This window comes from Petaurus breviceps, unplaced genomic scaffold (genome assembly GCF_028583685.1).
Source record: "Petaurus breviceps papuanus isolate PSGF00001 unplaced genomic scaffold, PetGlider_PUasm1.0 185, whole genome shotgun sequence".
NCBI lineage: Eukaryota > Metazoa > Chordata > Mammalia > Diprotodontia > Petauridae > Petaurus > Petaurus breviceps.
Genome location: NW_027185797.1, coordinates 41215593 through 41232073, shown reverse-complemented (window position 1 = coordinate 41232073; position 16481 = coordinate 41215593). Strand labels below are relative to the sequence as shown.

General features: G+C 39.4%; 1 protein-coding gene across 4 annotated transcripts in view; it reads left to right on the top strand.

The window, feature by feature from the left end:
* The window catches only part of LOC138161963 (zinc finger protein 91-like), a 55002-nt gene that overhangs the window by 19398 nt on the left and 19123 nt on the right, over window positions 1–16481 (top strand). For 2 of the 4 annotated variants that reach the window (XR_011168500.1, XR_011168499.1), the window contains exon 1: window positions 15343–15764. The exons of 1 other annotated variant lie outside the window; for it this stretch is intronic. Coding sequence is in view for 1 of the 3 variants with exons in the window: in XM_069089079.1 (XP_068945180.1) it covers window positions 6739–8392; window position 8524 (1655 nt within the window). In the remaining 2 variants the exon portion in view is untranslated. Of the gene's footprint in view, window positions 1–6738; window positions 8393–8523; window positions 8525–15342; window positions 15765–16481 lie in introns of those variants that run through there. One more of the 4 variants, XM_069089079.1, reaches the window with a different exon arrangement.

Genomic DNA, 16481 nt, shown 5'->3' with positions numbered 1-16481 from the left:
CGGCACTTTTATTCACTGCTACCTAGCCACCCCGATAGTGGCTAATTTTCAGTGTGAGCACTTACACCCCAGAAATTGACAAACAGTACAAATCGGGGCTTTATGTTTTGTTTTATTGTTTGTCTAGGTTTAAGAAAGTATTAGTGATGTTGATAAAACTTGTATTCAATGTCACACTTTTTTTTGGAAGTACCCATTGTTCAAAGCTTACCAGTACACCCTGGCTCCATGCCAGGTGCTTCAGATGACAAATAGATGAGATACCATTTCATCCTAAAGGGGACAAAACTTCCTGAACAGCAGGATGAAATTGATCAAATAAATTGAAATTTATTTTTCTTTTTTGCTTTTTATGGAGGGGGTAAGGTGGGGCGATTGGGGTTAAGTGACTAGCCCAAGGTCACACCGCTAGTTTTGTGTTAAGTGTCTGAGGCCGGATTTGAACTCAGGTCCTCCTGACTGTTGGACCGGTGCCCTATTCACTGAGCCACCTAGCTGCCCCGAAATTTATTTTTCAATTTATGTTTGAAATCAGTTGGTCTTAGAAACATCAGTTTACCAGCTAGATAAAGGAAGAATTGAAGAGGGAAGGGACTGGATGGTGGGAAAGTCACTGGAGAAGTTATCGCAATAGTGCAGGTGAAAAGAGATAAGGGTTTGAATGAGGAAGATTTTCATGAGAGTGGAGAAAAGGAGAAAGGTAAGAGACGTATTGAGGAGGTAAAAATCACAAGACTCAGCATATAATTATTATATAAAATGGAGGAGGGACAGGAGGAACTAAAACTTACTCTGAGGTTGGAAGGAAACCTGTGTGACTGGAGGGACAGTGGTGCCCTCAATAGAAATAGAGAAGCTAGGAGGAGGATGTGGGTTTAGATCATGAGCTTTGTCTTGAATGTGTTCAAGTTTAGATGCCTAAAGGACATTTACTTCAAAACATTCAAGTGGCAATTGGCAATTTGGAACTGGACCTCAGGACAAAGACTGGGGCCAGATACATCTATCTTCTTAGAGATGACAAATGAAGCTATGACAGCTAATTAGAGAAAAGAGAAAAAAAGAAAGAAGATGACTTCAGACAGTTCCTTGAAGGAAAAGCACACCTGGCAGGCATAGATGATGAGAGATAAAAAGAACACTGAAGACCAGACAGACAGGAAGTAAAACAACAGAGGAGGGCAGTGTTGTCAAAACTGGGCAAGAAAGGTGGGGCAGAACAGAAGAGGGCAATGAGCATTGGTTAAGGATATGGAAGCCCCACCACAGTGAGCACTAGGGAGAGACTTTCGGATTTTGAAAAGCCATCGATCTTTGGTGACCCAGAGAAAGCAGTTTCAAGTCAGTGTTAGGTATGAAGCCAGATTGCAAGATACTGAGAAGTGAGTGATAGGTAAACAAATAAACTGGAGACAATGAGTGTGGACAGTTCTTTCCTCCAGAAGTTTGGCAGGAAAAGGAGGAGAGATGAAAGATGGTGAGACCACCCTTATTATGGTGGTGGGGTCTAGTGAAGGACTTTGGAGAATATGAGAGATCAGGGCATGTCTGAGGGAAAGAGCCAGTGGCTAGAGGTTGAGTTGAAGCTTGTGGACATGTGCCTCCTCTTTCCTGTCCCTCAACCTCTCCTTCATTCTCTCCTTTCTTAAACATTTCTGTTAAATCATTCCCCATCATCAATGTTTCCTTGCTGGGCTCTAGGTGTATTAAAGTCCCTCTCCCCTTCCCCCAATCCTAACTTCCCTAGGCAGGGCACTCATGAAACCCCTCAATGCCAGTGATTCAGGGATCTTCTCTCTATGAACCCCAGAACCTCCAGTTGGATGAAGTTCTTGCCCCTAGCAGCTACCCTGGTGGAGCCTGGGGTTCTCTGAATCTCTGGACCCAGAGAGGGGTAGGAGAAGAAGGGACTGAAGGAGAACCCAGTTCCATAATCTCCCATGATTTCTGAATCTCTTTTTTTAAATTTTTTTTAAAGCAATCGGGGTTAAGTAACTTGCTCAAGGTTACACGCCCAGTTATTTCTGGGTGTGGTGCTAAGTATATGAGCCTGGATTTGATCCCCAGGTCATCCCGATACTGGAGCCAGTGCTCTTACTCGCTGAACCACCTGGCCACCCCTAAGCAGCTGGGGTTAAGTAACTTGCTCAAGGTTACACGGCCAATTATTTCTGGGTGTGGTGCTAAGTATGTGAGCCCAGATTTGATCCCCAGGTCATCCCAACACTGGGGCCGGTGCTCTTACTCGCTGTGCTACCCGGCCGCCCCTACATTTCTGAGTCTCTTGACACAGATTCCTGGAAGGATCAAATGCCATCTTGAGGATCTGGAAACTCCATCATCAATGAGAGTCAGTGGAAGGAGAAGGCCGTAAAAGAGGACCTCAGCTGCCTCAGATAAGACAGCTTCATCAAAGAAAGTAGTAGGCTTTGCACCTTGCTCAGGAATTCACCTGATCAGTGAAAGTTTACTCCTCCTGAAAGAGATAGCTGAGAGGTTAAACAGTCAGTCAATAAACATTTCTTAAGCACCTTTGTGAGCTAGGCACTGTGCCAAACATTAGGAGATACGAGGAAAGGTAAGAGAGGCTCTGCTCTCAAAGGGCTCACAGTCTAATGTGGAGACAACATTCAAGCAACTATATATTAACAAGATATATGTGAAATAAATTAGAAATGTATCTTAACAGAGCTTTCTCAGGCTCCCCCTCAGTACAGGGCTGCACTGGAAAAAGATAAAGGGTAGAGACCATCCTTCAGCCCCATTTTATTTCTCTTTCAGCAGGGAGCAAGGCTGTCCTCTGAGCATAGCTAACAGTTCCTGGCCATGGCAGAAAGAGGCACAGACCCAGATTCTCCCAGCTGAATCTGACTTCAAAGGCATCTAGTCCAACCCATCCCTACCCAGAATGCCCTCCACTGTGATTCCATGTGGTTATCACCCAGCCTTTGTATGAAAATCTCCAGTTAGAGAGAGTCCCTCCCTCCTGGCACTGAATTGTCGGAATTGTCAGGAAATTTTCCTTGCATAGTGATGGCATCTACCTTTTGCTTCTTTCTCCAAAGGGCCTCTTTCTGGTAAAGCTCCACTTCCAAGACTAATTGCAGACTAGATAAGAGAGAGATTGTTGGAGGACAGTTGGGATGAGAGGCTCCATTAGGCAGTCACTCAGTCAGTAAATATCTTTATGTGTTTCCTACTTGCAGAGCCCAGTGCTAAGAACTGGGATTACAGAGAAGGAAAAAAAGAAAGGAGGGAGGGAGGAAAAATAAGCATTTATATAGGGCTTGCTATGTGTGGAGTGCTTTTATAAATATCTTATTTGGCGCTTATTTTACAGTTGAGAAAACTGAGGCAGATAGAAATTAAATGACTTGCCCACATAGCTAGTAAGTATCTGAGGTCAGATTTGAATTCAGGTCTTCACTGCTACCAGCTGCCTCTGGTAAGCTGCCCCAGTCCTCAAGGAGGGTACATTCTCATGGAGGAGACAATTTTAAGATATCCAGGCAGGTTCTTAAGCCCACCTCGACCATTTAAATAGACCCAGAAAGTGTAGATCTCTGAGAGTGTGGGCCCCCCAACCCTGGTCCCTTAACTGCAGTGAACCATACATACTTGGGAGAAGAGAATTTTAACCTGAGTGCCTGGGGGAGGGGTTAGGGCTGGGAACTCCTAGGGTAGAAATTTAGAGGCAACTTGAACCTGGAAACTAGAGCTTCCCCAAGCCAGAAGGCAAAACCCAGGAGAGAAGTGAGGGTCAAAAGCCCAAGAATTCTAATGGAGAAGCCAAGAAGTCCTCACCATGATGGTGAGTCCACTTTAGGGAGGTCACACTTGCTCATTGAGTTTATTTGCTTTGGGTCCAAGGATGGCCAGGTGTGAGCTTATGGAGGGCAGGATCTCTGCTGATCTCTCCTGTTCCTAGAGCTGCAGAAAGTAGATCCTTAATCCATGGGTGAGGAATTGATTTACAAGAGTTGGAAATAGGAACTCTGAATACTGCTCCTTGGGAGAGCTGGAGGCACCAGGCTCTGAGACTTCTGCAGGGTCCCCAGGTCCTGAGGGCTCTGTCCCTATCTAACTTGTCAAGACTCACCATCTCCCATAGGAAATTCTTTTTGCCTCAATGGCACCTTTACTGAGGAACCTGGAAATCACAAAGTGTTGACAAAAGGAGAGGTACGTAACTAGACTGGGGAAGGACGTTCAACAAGAATATTCAGGGAGGACACCTCATTACCCCAGCATTAGTTGAGTGCATCTTCCCCTGAGTCCCCTGGTCAAGCCTCAGAGAGAATCTGGAGCTTCTCCTGGTTTCTTGTACCAGGAATGCCTTCCTTACTTCCTTAAGTCAGTCTGAGCCCCAAAGACAGTCTTAACACCTTTTAAGGAAAAGAATTAAGCTAGTCCACCTGGGAGAAAAATTAGAGTGGAAGGAGGACCCCAGCAGATATTTCTACCACAGAATCCTAGCCTATTTTCTATTCCCTTTACCTCAGTTACTAGTCCAAACCTGCTCTCTCCTCTCCCCCCCACAGCACCCCACCTCCAACATTCAGTGGAGGACCTCACCTCACACTTCACACCCACCCCACCAAGCTGAGGCTCTTTGCCAAGAGCTCCCTCCCCCTGCTTTCTTCCTCTCCCACCCCTCTCATCTCATCCCCTACGATCTGTCCCTGCCCTCCAGTCTCAGAAGAATTGGGTAGCCCTTCTTGTCCTTTAACATGCACCTTTCATCCCATACCCTCTTGATTGTTCCAGCAGACTGCCCTTGCTACCATCACCATTCTTTAATCTTCAGTTTCTCTCTATTTACTGATTCTTTCCATGATCCTTACACATAAGCCCAGGCTTCCCTCATCCTTTAAACAAAGAAGACCCAGCTCACTTGATACTACCATCCCAATTGCCTATCACCTGATATATCTCCTTCTCTTTTCTGCTAAATTCCTTGAATATACCTCCATGCTCACTTCCTTTCCTCTCACTCTTCTGAAGCCCATGAAATTTGTCTTCTGTTCTTATGATTCAAATGAAACTAATTTCAGTTGTCGTTGCTTGTTGGTAATTTTCCAGTGTCACTAATGATCTCTTAACTGCCAAATCTGGTGATCTTTCCTCAGTCCTCATTCTTTTTTTTCATGTCTCTGCAGCATTTGCCATGGTTGGCTTTAATCTCCTTGCAGATATCATTTCCTTGGGCCCCAAGAAATGAATGAGTTCTACTTCTACTTGCCTCAATCTTAATTGATGATACAACAATAACCCAAGTTATCCCATAGGGTTCTACCCTGGATCATCTCTTTTCTCCCTATACTCTCCCCTTTGGTATTCCAGTAGGCAACCTGACTTAGAAACATTGCTGTATTCCTTGCCACTCCAGAAAGGTTCTCCATATTTTATCACCCAAGTGATGGGGATGTTTCTTCAGGAAGATTGAATGCCACAAGAACCCAAAGAGACAAAATGCAAAATGATTCATGGGAAATATTCTGTTTCATATATCTTTGGGGGCTCTATCTTCATATTTTTTCTATTACCCACAGATCCCTAAATTGATTTGTGAAAATAGCTATAGACTAGAGCAGATATCTCTGCTTTATATGTATATACACATTTATTCAACATCAGAAGATTCATATTGGAAAGAAACCTAATAAATGTAAGGAATGTGGGAAAACATTCATTTAGAGTTCAAATCTTATTTGACATCAGGTGATGTGATATGTGTATATGTGTATATATATACATATAACATGTATATATATGTATATCCATACATTCATATACACATATATAAGGAAGAGGATAATAAAGACCTATGTACCCCAGGACTGGCGTAGGGGAATTTCTTTGTACATAGAAAGTGCCACTTAAGTATTTATTTACTTTTTTTACCATGGGAAAGACACAACTCTGCAAATCTCATTCAGTTCCTCATGTATAAAATGGACATAAAATGCCTCTAATACTTTCATCACAGGGTTGGTGTAGTCAAATAATAAAAAAAAATGGGAAAACTTTAAAGACTTATAAGCCTATCCCATATATTTATCAAAAGAATTAGAATCAATAGGTCAAAACTTCAAAGAAGCATATTAAGAGATTCTGGTCCAATAATGTCATTTTGCATGTGAGAAAACTTAAGCCTAGAAAGAGCAAGTGATTTATCCAAAGTAGTAAGTAATAGGTCTGAGATTCGAACCCAGGCCTTCTGAAACTCCAAGTGACTTTCTCTTCTACAATGCTACCTTCTCATAGTGAGTGATTTTAGGCTCTTAGTCTTGAAGTGATGAAGACCTAGTTGCTGTTGCCAGATGTTTTTCCCCAGTCCTTACTCTTTTTTGTATATTTCCTCTTCTCCTTATCTTTTGTGCTTTAACTATTTCTTTACCTCTTATAAATCAAAAGCCAGTGTACTTTTCTTATTTTAATACCTTGTTCTGAATACCTCATATTCCAGTCTTCTTTAGTAGTTTATCTTCACCTTGTATGCTCAGTTTATGTGTAGGGAATCCCCATCTAAAGCTTTTAGCTGTTTTCTCACTAGTTCTCCATGTTTCTGATCATTTTCTCCACAGACATCAGGATAGATGTGAGATTACTCAACATCATGTGTTTCTTTTCTGTCAACAACATCTACAGTTGTATGCATCTACTCATCCCCCAGTTTCCTTTCTCCAAGCTCAGAGCAATGGGGACATTCACATTTTATATTAATTTTTTTTCCAGATATGGAGTTGAGGAATGAGACCACAAAGGCAACTCCAAAAGAAAACATTACAGGAGAAGAATCATCCCATGGGGTAAAAGTAGAAAGACTTATATGGGCTGATCTTTGCTATTCTACTTTTAGGGAAATTGGGAAAAGTGAGAGTCAGAAAAAAAGGCAGCAGGTAAAACTGGGAAGTAATGTGAGAAAAATGGCTAAACATCAACAGATTCATACTGGAGACAACTGTCATAAATATAATGAATGTGGTAAAGCCTTCAGTCAACATTCAAACCTTACAGAACATAAGAAGATCCCTACTGGAGAGAAGCCTTTCAAATGTAATGAATGTGAGAGAGCGTTCACTTGCATCTCAAGGCTTAATCGACATCAGAAGATTCATACTGGAGAGAAGCCTTATAAATGTAACGAATGTGGAAAAACCTTCATTCAGAGCTCAAATCTCATTCGACACCAGATGGTTCATACCGGAGAGAAGCTTTTTAAATGTAATAAATGTGGGAAAGCATTCACCCGCAATTCAAGACTTATTCGACATCAGAAGATTCATATAGAAGAGAAGCCTTACATATGTGATGAGTGTGGGAAAGCTTTCATTCAGAGCTCAAATCTTACTCGACATCAGAAGATTCATACTGGAGAGAAGCCTTACAAATGTAATGAATGTGATAAAGTATTCACTCGCAAGTCAAGACTTATTAGACATCAGAAGATTCATACGGGGGAGAAGCCTTACAAATGTAATGAATGTGGAAAAACCTTCATTCAGAGCTCAAACCTTATTCGACATCAGGTAATTCATACTGGAGAGAAGCCTTATACATGCAATGAATGTGGGAAAGCCTTCATTCAGAGCTCAAAACTTGTTAGGCATAAGATGGTTCATACTCGAGAAAAGCATTGTAAGTGGAACAAATGTGGGAAAGCCTTCATTCAGAGCTCAAATCGTGTTATGCATCAGATGATTCATATCGGAGAGACGCCTTATAAATGTAGTGAATTTGGGAAAGCCTTCAGTCAGTGCTCAAACCTTACAGAACATAAGAAGGTTCCTAATGGAGAGAAACTTTTTAAATGTAATGAATGTGAGAGAGCATTCACTTGTATATCAAGACTTAATCGACATCAGAAGATTCATACTGGAGAGAAGCCTTATAAATGTAATGAATGTGGGAAAACCTTCAATCAGAGTTCAAATCTTATTCGGCACCAAATGATTCATACTGGAGAGAAGCTTTATAAATGTAATGAATGTGGGAAAGCCTTCACTCGCAAGTCAAGACTTATTCGACACCAGAAGAATCACACTGGAGAAAAACCTTACAAATGTGATGAGTGTGGGAAAACTTTCATTCAGAGTTCAAATCTTATTCGACATCAGATGATTCATATTGGAGAAAAGCCTTATAAATGTAATGAATGTGGAAAAGCCTTCATTCGAAAATCTCATATGATCCTACATCAGAGGACACATATTAGAGAAAAGCCTTATAAATGTAATGAATGTGGGAAAGCATTCATTCAAAGCTCAGACCTTGATAAGCACCAGAGAATTCATACTGGAGAGACACCTTTTAAATGTAATGAATGTGGGAAACCTTTCTTTACAAACTCATCCCTGGTTCGGCACCAGAGGATTCATACTGGAGAAAAGTCTTAGGAATGCAATCAATGTGGCAAAAGCATTCTGGAATGCTTCACATGTTATTTGAAAATATTCCTTCAGAAAGGAATAAATGTGAGGAAACATTTCTTCAGAAGTAAAGTCTCATTCTACATCAGAGGGTTCATACTAGAGAGTATAGTTACCAAATTCCAAAAAGATACTAATTTTAAGGTTTCAGAATGAGAAATCTGAATACTGGGGAATTCATGGAATCATAAGTTATTTGGTATTTTCCACAAAACTTCATGTTATGAATGATCATAATAACAATGTGAATCAGTTTTCTTTGGTTATATGGTTATACTAAAAGTTTCAGAGTTTTTTTCTATTAAAAAAAACTGATGTGATAAATTGCTTAGGTTATTACTATTATGAATCAATTATTGGGACCATGACTTAAAATATCTGGCAATGAGTTGACTGATTGCATTTATTTTTCTTGAAATACATTAACATTCTCCATTCTCTTCATCCATTATCATGAATCTTAAAACGCTTAAGAAATAAGAAATGTTAAGTTTAGTATTTATGAAAAATCTGCAGCTTAGGGCAAATATTAAAACCCTAGGTAATGTCAATGAATATTATTGGGTATTTTGGATAATGTAACATTCAGATCTAGCCAGGACCACTACCCAGATGTGTGGCATATGTCAAAATTGCCAATTTAAGGACTTACTTTCACTTCCAAAACTGATTTCTTGGAATACCACTCACAGAATTTGTATAAAATATAATATAGGTAAGAAGTAATTCATTTTTATTTTCTATTCAAGAGTGACTCACTATTAGCCACAGACAGGGCCATGAACACACATTCTAATATGGCAAGAGTTATAAGCAAGATTGAGTTATTAGAGCATGGTAGTTTCTCTCCTGAGTATATATTTCTGTCTCAATTCCCAGAAATATTTACATTAACATTCAGTCATTGAATTCTTCAGAACCAGATTCCTATATGTCATTCTTGAAGGAGAGTCACAGTACTTCCCCCAATTTCTCAACTGATTTTTCATGGGATTAAAAAAAAAAAGCATGTGTATGTATATACATATGCATACATACATACATACATACAAATTTCCTTAGAAATGCCTGGAAAGAATTCCTGCATGGAAATGCTACTGGAGACAAGGAATTTGGAGGGGAAATCACCAAGAACACAAGATTACAAAATAAAGCAAAAGATTCACACGGGAGAGAAGTTTTATAAAGATTTCAGTCTCACTTCATAACTGTAATGATATATAATGTAGAGATGTTTTATAAATAAAATGAAGGTGGGAAAGTGTCTGGTCAAGATTTGGTCCTTATAAAGCACTAGAAAATAAAGTTTTATTGGAACATAGCCACATTCCTTGATTTCTGTATTGTCTATGGCTACATTTGCTCTAAGGTGGCAGCACTGAGTAGTTGTGACAGACTGAATATGACACTTATTTTCCACTTTTGCTCAGAGCACCAGAAATCTCAGTGATAGTTATAACTTGACAGTATTTTGATTGCCATGGATATCACTGTACTGTGACCTTTTTTTATTGTCAGTTCATACCCAACATGTTAAAACAAGAAAAGAAGAAAAGAGAAAAGTTTTATTAAAATTTTTTGAGCTTGTGACAAGATTGAAATTTTTCTGTACAAGAAGAACCTCCCTCGACTACTATTATAAAACACTGAATGGCTTTGGGAAATAGTTTTTACTGCAGACTTGATGTTTCTTAATGTTTTCAACCTAAAATTGCAAGGTAAAACAGTGCTTACATGTGAAACGTACTGTGATAAGATCAGTTTGATGACATTGTTTGAATCTTAAATGATGTCAAGTAACTTTTTATACTTTCCATGCTGTCAGAAGTCAAAATAAGGAGCAAGATCTCTATTCCCACACAATTTGCAGTGGATATATTTTCTGAGCTCAAACTACAGTTCTAGAAGTATTTTTCAGATCTTAAAAGCAAGCACAAACAAGAACCCTTAATTCAGAATTCATTTCACTGGACAATGAGCTTCTACCTGTCCTTCAATTAGAAATCATTAATGTACAAAGAAATGATATGCTGAAAGGCAAGTATCAAGATAAGAATCTAAAAGAAATCCATAAAGTTCTTCCAAGCAACATATATGTTCAATTAAAGTCATGTGCTCGTGGACTGATATCAGTATTTGGCAATACCTATATGTGTGCAAGGACTTTTTAAAGATGAAATTCATAAAGTCTTCTGAGAGATCAGCATTAATGTAAACATTGATTTTGATATTGATTTTGATGATAGGGAATACTAACTTTGAACACCTATTAAACAAAATGTTATGCCCTTCGACCCCCAAAAAGAATTAAATTTTCCTTAGTGAACCTACAAAAATGTACCTGTTATTACATTTTGAATTTCATCAATAAAAATTTGTGGAAATTTTTTTCTCTTCTTATATAAATACCGACATAATTTCCTTGTATTTGCCTTTTGGCCCACAAAGTATCTGGCCCTTGACAGAAATTGTTTGCCAAACCCTGGTGTAGAGAATTCATAGAAGTGTAAACAAAAATGTCAATAAGCTTTCTCAGACAATTCAAATCTTATTCAACCTCAGAGAATTAATAGTGAGAAAGCCAAACCCTGTCTAATTAAGTTGTGGTCACATGATTCTAGAACTGGAAGAGACCTTAGCCATGATTATTCAACCTCATGTTATAGAGAAGAAAATAGTATGAGAGAGATTGATTGATCTTCCTAGGTCATAGTTAGTAAGTATGTGAGGCAGGATTTGAACTGAGGTCTTACTGATTCCAACCCCAGTGTAATAACCACTGTACTAAGTAGCAGTTCAAAAATCTATGTTTGCATTAAGTGTGTTTCCTGTAATTAACAATGATTTTTAAAAATGCTTTTTGAGCCATTCTGTAACTACTCATTGAATATTAGAATTCAAATCATTCATATTTGTTGATTTAATTTTCAAGTTTGATTTTACTTCTAATATTTTCTTCTTTATTGTGGTGCTTGGAGAAAGTGAAATCCATCTTCCATGTAATCTGAAATTCCCAAAATATTTTATCATTCCATTTTTCTCATTGCCTGAAGACCCAATACGCCCCTTATTTATCCTCTCTCTGACTTTCCATGGTTCCACCATCTTCCTTATGTACTAGCTATGCTCTCCCTTGTGCGAAAAGTTCTGTTCTTTTCTTGAATCCCTTGTCCCACTTGTCTTTGGTCAATCACTCCAATTAAACTGTCCTAGCATCTCCATCCTGCTTGGATTTGGTACTCCCCAAAACACTGTCACCCCCTAGTTTTTCAGTTTACTTATTTCCCGTGACCTCCTTCCTCCACACTGCTTGAGCTACACACAGAGATGGTCTCACCTTTGATCTTGTGTGTTCCAGTTTTATGTTTGTAAACTTTGAAAGTCCTTTTATCTGATCCTGGTCTCTTGTCATTCCACCTCTCCCTCTGCCTTGCAATCCCAAACCCTTTTCTTGATGCTCACTGTGAATCCCTCCAACCCTGAACTCTTTCCCAGACCATCACCCCATGCATCGGCCATACTCTCTTCAATTTCCCTTCTTGACCCCTTGGTGAGCTCAACTCAACACTGTCCTCTTCTCTCAAGTCTCTGGCTTCTTTTTCTAATTGCTGATCTAGCCCTGCTAAACCTCATGCTTGGATTATTTCCAACATCTGCTACCTTCGTGCCTATTTACTGGAGCAAATCACAAAACTGGTGACCGGCCTTCAGATTATATTATGCAACCTTACTTGGGCCCAAACTGCAGCAAGTTGATTGCTTTACACTTTCTTTTTTCTTTTCCAGAAATTAGCTTATTTAAGAAAAAAAAATTTTTTTAATTTTAAAAGTGCCATTTTAAACCTCAAAAAGTGGGAAAAACCAGCAATTTCATGAATCTGTCATATAAAACATATACCATTAAAATGCCAAAAGAAAATCAAGGATTAGTATGCCTAGAAATTTTTAATGTCCCTTTCAGAGGCAGGAATGAAATTTAAAAACAAAAAGAATCATAACACTGGTTTAAAACCATAGCTCGTATACATCTATTGTAGTTGTTTGTAGATTAAGCAATTTTAAGGAGCTGTCTGCAATTTTTAAAACAATGCACTGAAAAGAATTATCAAATTTCAGACTTGTATTGTATTGCACTAAGGAATAGCAGGGCAGTTACACAATGTTCTCTCTCATTTTCTGTTCTGAACATCTAAGGTATAACGTGCAAGTCCTTAAGAATATCTTTTATCACTAGATTGTAACAATAATTAGAATACCAAATTTCTTATTAAGTGACTGCTACAAAAGAAAACATTTAAAATAACTTTAAACGCATTCCAAGATAATTTAGTATGTATTCTCTTATATAGATTCGCTTATGCTTAAGAATTAAAGTATATGAATTTTATGGAACTATTATGGGAGATCCCTAGGTCATGCAATATAGAGGGCTAATATTTAAATATTAAGTAGAAAAACCCCACCACCCTTATGTCTGCAAATATATCCGTGTAATCTTCTACATGATATATGAAGAAACCTATGAGGCTTCCCATAAGGTCACATATACAAAGTTTTCTGTCCTTCAAAAGCACTTAATCTCTCCAGCTAGTTTATAATGAGTCAATATTTCAATAAAATCAAAATAAGCTACTAGAAGCTCATGTAAACAAAAACTTTTAACAGACTAAGGACAGTCAGTAATTAATACAATTATTCAGAAAATTATGGCTGTTCCTAGGGAATACAAGTTCAAACCAGTCAACAACAGAGGTATTTTATACTCATTTATACGTAATTCCATTTAATTTCTTTGTCTAAGCATAACATATGAAAACACTCTTTCCATAAATAAAAAATGTGGAAACATTTTTAAAATAAGTAGTCTTTTTTTTTTAAAGTAACTGATCATATTCCATAAATTAATCTTGGAAACAGGCGCTTGTTGGACAGAATCCTTTCACTTTGTGGCTTTTGCATGCACTTAACTGGCCTGAGTCTGTTGTATAGGTAAAAGGCTAATTTGCGCCATCTTTCTTTCTGACAGTATGCTAGAATATCTGCATTCATGATGGTTGTAGGATCATAAAGTCCTGGTCCACTCATCAGTGGTGTACTCATATACCACCAAATACGATATGCCAAGAGTGGCATATTGAGACCCAGTGTAAGCCACTCTGCTGCACAGAGAAACACAAAACAGAAGAAAGCATGGAAGTACAAGAGGATTGAGTGTATTACATTGGTCTGTAGGATTCTCGTAATCAGTCTTCAGCTCATCAAATGCTATAATGTGCCAGATGGTGAAAGAGATGAGTGCTGCGGTGAGCAGCAGAAGGCAGCAGACATGAACGCCATGGGCCAGCAGAAAGAGGAAAATGGCCGCAGCTGAGGCGACCTAGGCGAGGGCCTGCTTTACACTTTCCTAATTGGCTCACTACCTCACTCACCACATCACCCTTTCCAAACCTTTTCTTCCTTCTTCAAGCCTCCAATGGCTCTCCCTACTCCCCACCCTCCCAGAAAAGAATCTTGCCTTGTATCCCATTTTTTAAAATTGAGTCCATTTGGCAAGAGCTTTCTCTTATCCCCTTTCTTCGTCTTGCTGCACTCGGGTGTCACTATTTCAGCCCTCTGTCACAGAAGGAATTCACCCTTCTCCTTGCCAAAGCTAACTCCTTTGATTCACAAGTGATCTCATTCCATCCTGTCTTCTTCAGAAGATTGCCCCTTGTATCATCCCTACTCTCATTAATCTTTGTGGGGGCAATCAGTGGATTCTCATTATCGCTGTTTCGTTTTCTACGCTTAGGAGTTCTGGGCAATTTTCTTGGATTACTTCTACATTATGGCTTTCAGGATTATTTGCTTTGTGTTGTTCTTCTCAGAAGCCTAGAATTTTTTCCGCTTTAAATATTTTAATTTTTTTCCACTTACATGTAAAAAATTATCAACATTCATTTTTTAAAATTTTGAGTTCCAAATTCTTCCCCTCTTTTTTTTTCCTTCCCTTCCCCCTCCCTGAGATGTCAAGCAGATTGACATAGGTTATACAGTCATACAAAACATATTTTCATGTTAGTGATATTAGTGATTAGATTCATATCATATTATCATGGTGAAAGAAAACACAGATCAAAAACAAAGAAGAAAAATAAAGTTTCTAAAAGTATGTTTTACTCTGCATTCAGGCTCCACCAGCTTGTTTGTTTTCTGGATCTGGATGTATTTTTCTGGATCTGGAAGTATTTTTTGTCATGAGTCCTTTGGAATTGTCTTGGATCATTGTATTGCTGAGAACAGCCAACACATTCACAGTTGATCCCCATACAATGTTGCTGTTACTGTTACAGTGTTCTCCCTCTGCTACCTTCACTTTGTATCAGTTTGTGTGAGTCTTTCTGAGATCATCCTGTTTGTCATTTCTTAGAGCACAATAGTATTCCATTGCAATCATAAAACACAACTTGTTCGGCCAATTCCCAAATGATGAGCATCCCCTCAATTTCCAGTTCTTTGCCACCATAAAAATATAAAGATTATTTGTACATATAGATCCTTTTTGTTTATCTCTCTGGGATACAGACCTAGAATAGTGATATAGGGGGATGCGGGATTTTGCACAGGGGCATGCCTTTGGGGCAATATTCCAAATTGCTTTCCAGAATGAAACCTGTAATTTTAAGTTCTCTAGCCATTGTGTCTAAAAGATAATTACGTTTTGCTTGTGTGAAAATCACGTTTCCTTTTAATGTTTTAATGTTTTTTTTCTTTTTAAAAAATTTTCCTTCCCTTCTGTATATTTGCATTCGTGTAAAGTTATTTTCTCTTTAGCTTCTTTGGTGAGATTTGCCATCATGGAATGAGTGTGTGTGTGTGTGTGTGTGTGTGTGTGTGTGTGTGTGTGAGAGAGAGAGGGAGGGGGGAGAGAGAGGGAGAGGGGGAGAGAGAAAGAGAGAGAGAGAGACAGAGAGAGAGACAGAGAGAGAGAGACAGAGAGAGAGAGAGAGAGAGAGAGAGAGAGACAGAGAGACAGAGAGAGAGAGAGACAGAGAGACAGAGAGACAGAGAGAGAACAGCCTCCTGGAAGTGAAATATAGCCAATAGCTCTGACCCTTCCACCAGCTTCCAGGCATTCTGTCAACAAGCATTCCATACATGCCTAATGTGTGACAGGTATTCTACTAGTTACTGGGGATACCAAGAAACACAGAACCAGCCCTGCCCTTGCACCGGGAAGACAATGTACAAATTAACCTCATATGTACAAGCTTGAGGGAGAGTAGAAGAAAGGCAACGTGAACGGAGAAGGTGTTGGGAGCTGAAAGAGCCATGAAAGGCCTCCAGCAGAAGGTAGGATTGGAACTGAAGAAATAAGGGCTATTTTGAGGTGATGAGGAAGGCGAATAATCTCCAGGCGGAAATGCTATTTCTGGCTTCAGTGTGAGAAGATTGAAGGAAATAGAATAAGATGAAAGGGGACATGAAGTAAGGAGGCCAGGAGTGATCCCCAGGAGAGGGGAGTTGACAAGACAGGTAAATAAGAAATGGTGAAGGAAGCAAGTTGGCAGGTAAAGAAAGTATAATATGAGTGTGCAGAAAAGAGGGAGAGAGAAGGAGGAATGAAAGTAGGGAGAGAGAAACAGAGTCAGGGGCAGAGCCCATGACATAGAGAAATCAACTGAGGGAGAAGGGAGAGAAGGAAGGAATGTGGGAGTGGAAAGGGCTCCAGTGGGAACACGTGGGCCTCCAAGGGTCTAGCCCACCCCCCAGGAACCAAGCCTCTGGTTCTCTCAAAGATGGTTGCTTATTACTTTAAGGCAAGCATTCCCTACTCTAGGTGAGATTGGGACCATGTTGGAATGGCTGGCACCTATCTGAGTCCTGAGCCACCTCCAGGCATTGGGGCAGGTAGTAGAGACCGTGAGAGCCACAGGTAGTTTCCAGCCCCTTACCAAACACCCTATCATAGCCCACCTCAGCATCATCAACTTCCTGACCTCTCTGGCCACCCCACAAGAGGTCGTAGAGGACATGCTCACTCCACAAAACTTCCAGTAGTTCCTCCAG